Source organism: Zeus faber, assembly GCF_960531495.2.
Source record: "Zeus faber genome assembly, chromosome: 15".
NCBI classification, from domain to species: domain Eukaryota; kingdom Metazoa; phylum Chordata; class Actinopteri; order Zeiformes; family Zeidae; genus Zeus; species Zeus faber.
In genome coordinates this window covers 5,682,278-5,694,341 of record NC_137194.1, presented here as the reverse complement: position 1 = coordinate 5,694,341, position 12,064 = coordinate 5,682,278, and the positions used below count along the sequence as shown (strand labels likewise).

Below are 12,064 nucleotides of genomic sequence, written 5' to 3'. Positions count from 1 at the left end.
GCTTCTGTGCAGAGATCTTTACCTCACAATAAACCCATAAACAATAAAGCCAAGCCATCGGAAAACCAAATTGCAGAGCAATCACACAGTAAAAAAGTATTTTTCCTATTTTTCAACTAATGAGATGTACGAGGGACAAAAAAAAAAAATCCTCTCATGTTCCCACTTGATGGTTAAACACAATTTATTGAACAGTGAGAAATAGTAGAAATAGTGATTCTCAACCCTTTTCCACACCAAGGACCCTCCATTTGAAAGGCATCATTGTCCCTGGTATTCATCCAATGGTACCCACGTCTTCTCAATGAAATAACGGTGAAGTTGAACTCTTCCTGGTTTTGGAACCCCTTGAAGGCCCCACTGCAGTTTGAGAACCTCTGTTTCGGCCGCTCATCGTCGCTGAATAACGAGCTCCGATCACCAGAGGCCCCGTCCGGCGCAGCCCAGACTCCCGGAGGCTCCTGTGAGCCCGGGGTCCGTCTTTATTTAACCGTGACATCGCGGCGGACATTGTTGTGTTGCTTTTCCGCACGCCGGGAACGGGCGGGGGGCCGCTGTCCGGCAACGAGGGAGTCTGGGAAGACGGACTCTCCGGCCAGCTGCTGCCTTATCGCCGGCCCAGCGACAGTCTTTTATGCGCTTTGTACAGGGAAATGCATATGGGGGGATGGGGCGACGTAACGTTACCCTGTTTGCTTTCCACGGCTACCAAACTCTCCCGTGGTGAAACCGGCCCCCGCCGTGTGACCCCCCCAGGGGGTCTTTCAGGGTCCGATCACCTCCGCCGGTCAAAAATGAACCGTCGTTTTCCATTTTTTTATTTTTATTTTTATTTTTTGTGGTTTACCCGTCCGCTTAAGGTCGCCGGTGACAAATGGGGGAGTTGTTATTTACATTTTCCAGCTCGTAGTAGGAGATGAGAGAGTGAAGGTGAAGAGAGAAGGAGGGGAGGTTGCGGAAGAATGCGAGGGCGGGACGAGCGGTTAGCGGGCAATAATGTGTTGTTTTCTTCCAAGCCTTTTCCCCTCTCTCCCCACCCCCCACCCCCCCCCACCCCCTCCCTCGGTCCACTGAGTCCTCCTCACACCTTCGACCCCACCCGAACCTCACCACCCCCCCACCAACCCCCACCCCCCTTTCCCCCCGCCTATCAGCCACATTTGCATAGAGTGCTGAAAAAGGGCAGAGCGGTTCAGGTGATACCGTCTATAACAGACACAGGGAGGGAAGCAACAAGAAAGACCTGAGGCTACATGCACACACACAAAAGGCTACATCACCAAAGCCTTTAAGCACACACACACACACACACACACACACACACACACACACACACACCTACCTACTCACACACACCTGTTGCCCCAGTTCTCGCAGTGTGTTTGCGTACTCTGGCCGGGACAGGAGCAGTTCCACGCTGCCGCCGGGATCTCGGGAGCACGTCCCAGCCTTGACACGCCGGACTGGAAGAATGAGCCTGTGAATTTGTGACCGCGAGGGGAGTCCGGCCGAAACGGGGAAAAGGAAGGAAGGAAGGAGAGAAGGAGAGGACCACCTGCCAACCTCTGCTCAACAGGTAAACTGCCGCTCTTGCTCAGAATAATTCATTTGAAAAGAGAAAAAAGTGCCTTTACCAGCTGCTCTCCTGTTGAACATTATGTGAGACCCAGTGAGTCCGTGAAGTTGAAACTTAAGGCTTATAAAGGTCCTTGGGAGTGACATGGACACTTTTCTTGATTATATATATTTATATATTTTTTTAATTTTTATTGTTTTTATCCCCTATAACCTTCACGTTTGCCAGCGGCGACCCGGGGCCACTGCCTGCGATCTGCCGGCGTCCTCTCAAATGGCGAGGGAGATCGAGTTACATTTACTTTTCAAAACCAGAACGGGTCGGGCAGCAGCGTTGTGACTACACACAATAGGTGACCTTAAGAAAAAAATGCGTGCGGACAATAGGGGTGGTTTTCTGGAACGATGAAACAAAAACAAGAAAAATGCAAAAGGGAGAGGGTCAGGCCATGTTTTTGGATGTACGAATCGAAAAGAAATGGGCCATTCCGACTGTCGCTGGTGAGCGGCACAGACACGCATGCACACGCACACACACGTACACACACGTACACACACGTACGTACCGTACATATAGATACAGTGAACATAGATAGCGTGAGTTGACCTTTGGTAAAGTGTGAGTGCCGCAGCACCTCATCAATGTGTGTGTGTGTGTGTGTGTGTGTGTGTGTGTGTGTGTGTGTTTGTGTGTGTGGCTTCGTTGTGTTTTTTTTTCCCCATCTGGTTTAAAAAAAAACGAAAAACAAAAAAAAAAACCTGAACAACTGAACAGAAAACCCCCCTTTTTTTTTTTTTTTTTTTTCCTGCTGCTGTGCAAACAGACGGTTTATAGTCGGGCTTCGGGTTCATCCCCCGCGATGCATCACATGCGGGGGGGGGCGGAAAAAACGTCGGGGTTGGAGAAGTGTAACGGGAAAAAAAGAGAGGAAGACCTGCCCATCGCCAACTGTTAGATACGGACAGATAATTATTTCAGACCTGGAGGGTGCTGGGGGCGGGGCGGGGAAACAATCCTTATTTATCTGTCACATTCCCAATAAGTTGACAGAGATTTTCTCAAACATTACCACCCTCCCCTCCCCAAAAAAAACAGAGGAGGCTGAGGATGGTTATTTGCTTAAGAGTCATTATACTAGTGATGGTGACTCAAGACAACGTAGGCCCTGGGGGAGAGGGGTGAGGGGTGGTGGAGGTGGGTCGTAATGGTGGCCAAACCATATCAGCCGGAGAGAGAGAGAGAGAGAGAGAGAGAGAGAGAGAGAGAGAGAGAGAGGGAGAGAGAGAGAGAGAGAGAGAGAGAGAGAGAGAGAGAGAGAGAGAGAGAGAGAGAGAGAGAGAGAGAGAGAGAGAGAGAGAGAGAGAATGCCAAGGGCAGATGAAGCGATGGGGAGGCTGAACAAGCAGCCACATTGTCCAAGGGGGAACACCTGCCACCCGACGGACCCCGAAAACCCCCGCCGCCACCTCCACCCCCAACCCACGCCTTTCTCAGTGCGTGCGCGGTGCTGTTGCACGTGCACGCTCCCAGGCATGCAGGTGGACGGAGTCCTGGAGTCCCGAAGCTCTTTTTTCAGCTTTGTGTTTGAAGTCGACGGACGTGCGATGTAATAATCAGGTTGTGCATGGGAGACATGGAGCTTGCTGCTGTGTATGTGCTACTAGGTAGGATGTATATACCAGAGCACCACACCTTATACCGGTGGCAGTATTGCTGCGTGCCCGGAAGACAGGGCCATGGGGCTCATCAAATAAAAGGGTTCCCCAATTGTTTTATGTGGATTATCCAGCGGCGGTCGGTAAGAATAAATGTGATCATATTTTCAGCCATAAATGCGGGGACGCAAAGGTTTGATTGAAAATTGGAAAATCGACCAAAGTTGAGCTACTGTGTGTGTATGTGTGTCTGTGTGTGTGTGTGTCTGTGTGTGTGTGTGTGTCTGTGTGTGTGTGTGTGTGTGTGCGTGCGTGTGCGTGTGCTTGTGTTGTTCTACCCGTGCGGCAGTTGCAGATCTCCATGTCTGATAAATCAAGTGAATGTGGAGCTGTCAGCCCTGAAGAGGCTTCAGTGTCATGCAAATAGAACTTCCAGCCAGAGGATAACAGGAAATGGTCGTTGAACAGGAAATGGTTTCTGGAACCCTGTCTGGGCTCAGCTCGGCTCCCGTGATTACTCGCTAAGGCAAATCCGTTCGGTGTTTAACGGCTACGGGATGAAGTTGGTGTCATGAAGAAGGGCTCCGGCTCTCCGTCTCCACATCAAGATGACTTCACCGGCTCCCTCCTCCCTTCTCTCGCCGGTTAACGCGCGTTAATCATTGATGCGGGCCCGGTGTCGTCTTGGGTCGGCACGGAAACGGGGATGAAAAGTTTGGCTCTCCTTTGGTGATTCGGCCCTTAACGCGCCACCCGGGGGAAAGACGCGTTCGATCTCCCGACGAGTTGGCTCTGAGTCGGTTTGGCTCTGAGTTGAAGGAGGATCAGCTAAATCTGATTCAAATGATTTGTTTTGTTGGGATGTGGCAACGTGTAGTTAATGTGTAAATGAGTCACGTTCAGTATGAGCCACGTGAACAAACATCCCTTTCGGCAGAGTGACGCCCGCCTCCCGCGCCACTGAAGGGATTTGTTCGCCGCGAACGAATCGCCCGCGAGTCGTGCGTCCCTACAGGGGAACCTGCACGCTGCTGACCGAGCAAACCGCTCCAGGACCGCTCCAGGACCGATCCAGGACCGCTCCAGGACCGCTCCAGGACCGCTCCAGGACCGCTCCAGGCTCCACCGCCTGTTTCTTTTCGTTAATATTTCAGAACTCGTCCACAAGTCCAATACCTTTCCCACACAGTATTGATTTGCATCATCAAAACCATCCTAGTACTGGGTCGAGCGCACAACAAACTTATGGTCCTCGTTTAGGTTTGTAATGGATCAGCTATTTCTGCCGAGCTCTGTGGTGAGATGGGCTAACTAACCGAAGCGCCGAAGAATGAAGAGTGAGGGCCGTAAAGAGGGGCGACTCACTGCGGTGTTTATCTTTTTCTAAGAGAGTTGTTTTAAATGGATGCCGCTGTTAAGGTCACGCCGTGAGTAAACCGAGTTGGTGTTCAGTGTGCGGCAAAGAGCTCGTGGGAAATGTGGTCTTCTTCTGCTCTCAGAAGCGGTTCGTCGGCAGATTTCGGGAGAGGGACTGGATTTAGTCGGCGCGAAGGTACCCCGCGTTTTTTAAAAAGCCTCCACCGGGCGTCCGCGAGGACTCGTTCATATGGAGCCATTCAAAAAGAGAAAATCCCTCCACCGTCGGCGTTCATTGTCGCGCGCCATCGGATTTCAACGAATGTCATCAACAAATCCCCCCGCGAACGTCCCTGCAGAGCGCCGGGTGCACAGAGCGTCTGGCCCGTTTTGCAGCCCGTCCCGCGGAGGAATTACTCATTGACCGGCCGAGATCCTGTTAACTTTTATGACATTTTGGACGACCCGCATGGAAAATGTTGGTGAGAGTTCAGCACACAGCCGAGCCGAGTGAGGAACGTGTGATGAGCTCAGTAACATGCGCACCCTTGGATCCTGTTAGGTTATTGGGATTATTGTCATGCGTGCCTTTGGGGAAACAAAAAAAAAATAATGTTTTTCCCCGATTTTTCATTAGAGAAAGAACCAGATGCCATTTTGCAACACGCAAAACACTAATCTGCCTTCCCACTCTTTCTCACTTCAGGATAATCCTCCACACCCAGCGGGATAAGGAGAGAGAGAGCGCGAGAGAGAGAGAGAGAGAGAGAGCGAACGGGGAAAGAGAGTAAAAGAAGAAGAACCAGGACCTGCCGGAGCGGAGAGGTGTGTGACCTCTGGAAGATGGCTCAGCCTCCCCAGGTCTGGCACACGCAGGCCGTCCCCCAGGAGGGCGGCGGCGGCGGCGGCGGCGGCGGTGATGGCGAGCTGGAGAATAGGGCGTCGGCGTGCAACCAGCTGGAGTGCTCCATCTGCTACAACACCTTCGACAACGTCTTCAAGACGCCCAAGCTGCTGGAGTGCACCCACACCTTCTGCCTGGAGTGCCTCTCGCGCATCATGGCCGTCTCGCTGGCCGACGAGGAGCAGGGCGGCGGCGGCAGCAGGCTCTCCTGCCCCTTCTGCCGGCGGCCCACCATGCTGCCTGAGGAGGGACCCCCGGCCCTGGCCACCAGCCGCGAGGTGCTGTGCAAGCTGCCCAGCCACCAGCAGCAGGAGGAGCCCGTGTGGCTGGAGGGCCAGAAGCTGTGCTACAAGAGCGCCGGGCGGGACGCCGAGCCGGCCGGCACCGGGGAGCCCGGAGCCCTCTGCATCTGCATCGACATCGGCTCCAGCAAGGTGGCCGAGGCCCCGGTGCAGAGCCGGCCCCAGCCGCATGGCCTGCTGGACCGGCTGATGGACTGGAAGAGGCTGCTGCTCTTCATCGTGCTCATGGTGCTGTTGGTGGTCATCGTGCTGTGGCCGCTGCAGTGCATCCTCACCACGGGGAGCATGCGCTGCGAGTCCAAACCGGGCGCCATCCCCATCGCCACCACCACCATCCCCCCCTCCCCTAGGTCAGCCCCTCAGCCAAACTGAGCCTCCGGGGCCCTCGGGGGACCCACCGTGACTGTACATCAGACTGTGAGGAGGTGTTCCCGGGTCACTTTGGCGTTTGGGTTGCGATCTTGCCTCGCAAAACGACTTCTGATAATCGCTCGGGCCGCGCCTCGCAGTCCTCTTATCACAACGTGCCGCTTTCATTTGTGTTATTTTTATCCAATATGACACATAAACACAGACGATCACAATAATGAGTTTTTATCACTGACGTGGCCGGGTCTATCCGCCACATGAAGCTACTTCTGCACTCTGCCAAGCAAATAACGTTAATGTCATAGTATTGTAGAAGGTCTGGGGCGCGTCTCAAACCTCCCGGTTGTGGCTCCTTCTACCACTGCCCCCTTGAGGAAACAGGCGATGGGTCATGCGGCGCTGAGATGGGACGGCATTATGACGTCACAACTTCCAACGTGCTTGTTTTACCTTGAAGATCGTGTGCCCCATAGTTGCACTTTAATTCACCTTGCTGTCCATGTGTGGGACACATGTAACCAGAATGACTGCACCGGAGATGATGATGATGATGATGATGATGGTGATGATGCTGTTTACAGACTAGACAAGTCTCTCCAAAACGTCTTGGTAACAAAGTGTCGGTTAAAAAAAAAAAAAAAAAAAAAGAACCCCACCCAAAATCAAAGTTACATCAATGTGCCAACCGAAAATTCAATGTGTATATATTGTACATTTCATTTGTGCATTTCATATTTGATATGCGTTGGTTTGCCGAGCAGAAATAAAAGAAAACACAAACAAACAGTTGCTCTTGACATTGTCATCGCAGAAAAACCTGCCCAAAGTCTACTGCTTGAGAGTTGTCCCCCTCAACATATCATTGTAAACATAACTATATCATTTAAAATTATTTAATAATATGCATCTGAAGCACTTGTGGTAATTATAGACGCAAAACAATTTGTTTTTAAGTCCCCCCCCCCCCCCCCCCCCACCCATACACAGTGGTTTGGTCCACCGCCGACCATCCCCAAAACCCCTACACACTTGAGGTGACTCTTGTGCATCAACGCAGCCGCCATATTGGGACGGGGCGGCCGCGCCTCCTGATGCCTGTACTGTCTGTATGGAGGCAGGAGGTCTGTCCACTGCTGAAATCATCGCTCGCTGAATTTTCGGCCGATTTTCGAGCGGTTTGGTTTGTCACAAATGCCAGACGTGTAGTTATGATACAGGACACTTGGTTCAATTAAACACGCGGGTTTTCATAACACAATACTTCTTTTGTAGACGGTGACAGTACTATGACATAATATTCAAGACCCTTACCCTGTGTAATTAGGTTCTAAGTATATATATATATATATTACTGCATGAATAATGGCTGCCATCATTTAGTTCATCATTTTGGAAATAAATAAAGACTGTTTATAAAAAAAGACATTGGCACAACAAACAGGAAAGTTGCTGTACAAGCCTTTAGTTGTTTACCCATCAATTATCCAGTATCTATAGTAGTAATACGGCTTTCCTCCCGATAGATTTACTGTAATACAACAGGACTTTTGGCGGCACCTTTGGTGTCCCCTTCAGGAATTGCTCTTGATAAAAAAAATTATTTCCCTTCTCTTTTTATTGCCCCCCCCAACAGGGAAATGAAATATCCGACCCTGATTACCTGTTATTTTACACATCTCTTCCTGGATGAGGTGCGTAAGCAGAGTGAAACGGCTCGGCCCGTTGGGAGTTTCCACGGAGCTAAACTGTAACAGGAGCGTGATAAGGAGGTTATCACGTCGTCTGAAAATTCCCCCACCGCGTTACTCGGGGTCGGGCGTGACCGCCATGAAGGCGCAATTTCCTCACGGTCGTCCACTCGAGGCGGGCACGGACACAAAACTCATCACAAGGCCTGGACGTTTACAGCGGCGTTTACAGCAAGAGTGTGTTCTGGTAAATTCTCTGAATATAAGTGAAAAAAAAACACAAGGCACACACACCTCTACACACACATACCTATATACACACACACACATGTAAAAGCAGTAGGTCGGGTCAAAACATTTAGATATCCTTCTTACCTGTGATTGTAAACATTACAATATATTTCCCATATTCATGCGTGGAAGAATCTTGTTATACCATTTCAGACACCCCTAATGTGGACCGTACCATTACGCTGAGTGTCTCGCTCGCCGGCAGAGGGCGTGGTCTGCAGCTCAGATCAGATATTTTTTCCCCCCAAAAAAAGGGCAATTAAAAACGTTTTTTTTGTAGATTTTATTATTTTCCTCCGTTTTCTAATTGCATGAAATAAAAAAGCCCTGTGCAGAGTCACTGGCTGACCCCTGACCCCCGCCCACCCTACCAAACCACCAACGACAGGAGCCGAGGGGCCCAGAGTCCCAAGCACCCCAACCGAGAGGCAGAGAGCGTTCAGACTAATTTATTAGGAATTGTATTGAATGTGTTTCTACTCCTACATGTAAATACACTTGATTTATTTGAATAGAAAACATTGGAAAACTATTTTTTATTTGACCTCATACATACATAATTCTGAAAAGAATTTAAGACTTGTCCTGTCAGGTCCATCGTGTGTAAATTGTGAGAACTTATTGAGGATAATCAGGAAACCCTGAAAAGGTATTTTTCTCCTCCTTGTTTGTCGTTTATTTTCATTCATGTTGTACATTTTTTAATGGACAATATCCGTTTTGTTTGTGTGTCCACCTGTCTGTCCGTCTGTCTGTCTGTCTGTCTGTCTGTCTGTCTGTCAGCGAGTGATGCGAGAAGTATGTTGACGTTTTAATGAAGTAATTAAGTACCAACACCCCGAGGTAGGGTAAGTCTAGTGCAGTGGAGCGCACGGAGCATTGCAGGCGCGAGGGAAGAATTCATCATCTCTGAGAAGCTGGAACTCAGCAGGGCTCAGCGGTGGTGGTGACGGGTCCAGACGCTGCCGTACGGTGCCACCATCACAGGTTCAAGTCTGCGTTTCGCCATCCAAGGCACCGCCCTTGGGTCGTCAAGCAGATGACTGGAGGATAACAACTGCCATCGCGCGACGGCTCAGACGCTGCCGTCACAGGTTTGGAGGAGACGCGAGTCGTTGGAGGGGAACTTTAGACTTGAAGGTTTAACGCCAGGTAAGCGTTCAAAAGCCGCCAACACCAGTTTAAAAGTGCACGGAGACTGAAGTCAGAGCGGGTTCAAGTCCTCGGATTCTCCATCCAAGTCCCCTTCCTTGAGCCAAATTATTGGAGGACACAAACAAGCTTCACAAGACTCAGTGGTGCAAAGACATACGCTGCCGGAGGACTGGAGGGTTCAATGCCCGGTGACCTTTGAAAGCAGGCAACACAAGTTTAAAAGTGTCCTCCAATCATTTGTTTCAAGGAACAGGACTTTGATGGAAAAATCAGCACTTTAACCTGTGACGGTCTAGTGACTAGGCGGGGCCGAACGCATTTTGGGTATTGTGCTCGATATGTCTGTTTTAGGACTAGATATGAAATTAGTGATGCAAATCGCTGGAGTGACACGGTAAAAACACAGATTTCATGAAAAAAAAATCCACACCAATTCACAAGACCCCCTAGAGTGCGAGGTTCCAGGGAATTTCCGAACTATGCGACATGGAAAGGCTGCCTGTGCACATACACACATGCATACATAGAGCGATCAGCCACAACACTACCACTGACACCACCACTCAGCCACTGACAGGTGAAGTGAATAACATTGATCATCTGGTTCCAATGGCACCTGTCAAGGGTTGGGATATATTAGGCTGCATTGAACAGCCAGTTCTTGAAGTTGATGTGTTGGAAGCAGGAAAAATGGTCAAGTGTAAGGATCTGAGCCACTTTGACAAGGACCAATTTGTAATGGCTGGACGACTGGGTCAGAGCATCTCCAAAACAACAGGTCTTGTGGGGTGTTCCTGGTATGCAGTGGTTAGTACCTACCAAAAGTGGACCAAGGAAGGACAACCGGTGAACCGGCGACAGGGTCATGGACGCCCAAGGCTCAATGATGCACGTGGGGAGCAAGTCTAGCCCGTCTGGTTCGATCCCACAGTAGAGCTACTGTGGCACAAATTGGTGAAAAAGTTAATGCTGCTATGATAGAAAGGTGTCACAACACACAGTGCATCCCAGCTTGCTGCGTATGGGGTTGTGTAGCCACAGACCGGTCAGAGTGCCCATGCTGACCCCTGTCCACCACCGAAAGCGGCTGCAAGGACATGTGATCGTCAGAACCGGACCATGGAACAACGGTAGACCGTGGCCTGGTCTGGAGGAATCACTTTTTCTCCTACGTCATGATGGCCGGGTGCGTGTGCATCGTTTACCTGGGGAAGAGGTCGCACAAGGATGTACTATGGGCAGAAGGAAAGCCAGCAGAGGCAGTGTGGTCTGGGCAATGTTCAACTGGGAAACCTTGGGTCCTGACCTTAATGTGGATGTTACTTTGACAGGTACCACGTACCTAAACATTGTTGCAGACCAAGTAACCCCCTTCATAGCAACAGTATTCCCTGATGGCAGTGGCCTCTTTCAGCAGGATAGTGCCCCCTGCCACACTGCAACAATTGTTCAGGAATTCCCCAGATTTCAATTCGATGGAGCATCTGTGGAATGTGTTGGAACAACAAGCCATATCCATGGGGGCCCCACCTCGCAACTTCCAGGACTTAAAAGGATCTGCTTCTAACTTCCTGGTGCCAGGTACCACAGGACACCTTCAGAGTTCTTGTGGAGTCCATGCCTCCACGGGTCGGAGCTGTTTTGGCGTCACGAGGGGGAGCTACACAATATAAGGCAGGTGGTTTTAATGTTGTCGCTGATTGGTGTATATACAGTACACACACATATACACATGCATACATATTACACAAACACACACAGTAAACAGAATATTGAGTACATATGTATACAGGAGCCCCTGTGCTTTGGAATTTTGAAAAAAATGTGATTTCCAATTCCATGCACTGAACGGAAAGCGCAACCGTCCCAGGTAATCCAAAATGACTCACAGCTGATGTGTGATTCGTCTTATTTCTTTCATAAGATTTATTTATTTTTTGTCGCTGTTATCATTGCATCAGCAGTCGTCGCCCAGAGTAGTACAAGGCGTTTGTGCAGAGCCAGTGCAAGCGGGAAGGGAAACCGAAACACCCACCGGGCACGGGAACCATGAGAATACCACGACTCAAAGTCAGGCGTATTGCAACCAACATGGGAACAAAGAATACCAATGAGAACAATACAAAATAAAACATCATATTCAAGTAAATTTAAGAGGACAAGCAGAAAGAAACTGTGATATTATTACTGTATATCCTCATGTACACTGGTTTTTAGTATACATCTCCAAAGTTAGAAATGGTATATCAACACCAATAATAATAATAATAGTAGTAATAATTAATAATAACAACAATTTTTCCTTAACACAATAGAAAATGCATGAATGGATAAAATAATTACAAATGTACAATTAAAAACGTGAAAAGAAAGAACAAAACACTGGTGGCAAACAGCTAGTGCACTACCAAAAAAACGACCTCCGCGGCCAAAACGACGTCCGGACGCACGCGGATCGCGAGGCCTGAGGCCGGTGATTCATCAGCTTTCAAACAGATTTTTCAAGTATCAAAGAGTCCATGTTTCAACATATCATAAAAAAAAAGAAAAGTCGACCCACAGAGGCAAAGTGAAATACAATAAAAAACAAAACATGAAAAAAAATCATAATAATTCATTAACCACAGCGCAAGGTAATTAAGAAAATAAACAGCAATGCATCTCATTCACGGGGGGGTTATCGTATAAACAAACATCCAGAGGGAAAAGAATTCAAATAAAAAGTACCTACGTTCCGTGGATGGAGCAACAGTTGTCTGATAAACTCG

At 49.3% G+C, this 12,064-nt stretch overlaps 1 protein-coding gene across 1 annotated transcript; it reads left to right on the top strand.

Annotated features, from left to right (window-relative positions):
• Positions 1-5,505: 5,505 nt before the first annotated feature.
• On the top strand, positions 5,506-6,165 carry rnf223 (ring finger protein 223; the record flags this gene model as incomplete). Its single annotated transcript, XM_080014538.1, has 1 exon — positions 5,506-6,165. A coding segment is annotated over one exon (660 nt), but the record flags the coding sequence as incomplete, so codon positions are not given.
• Positions 6,166-12,064: the final 5,899 nt, after the last annotated feature.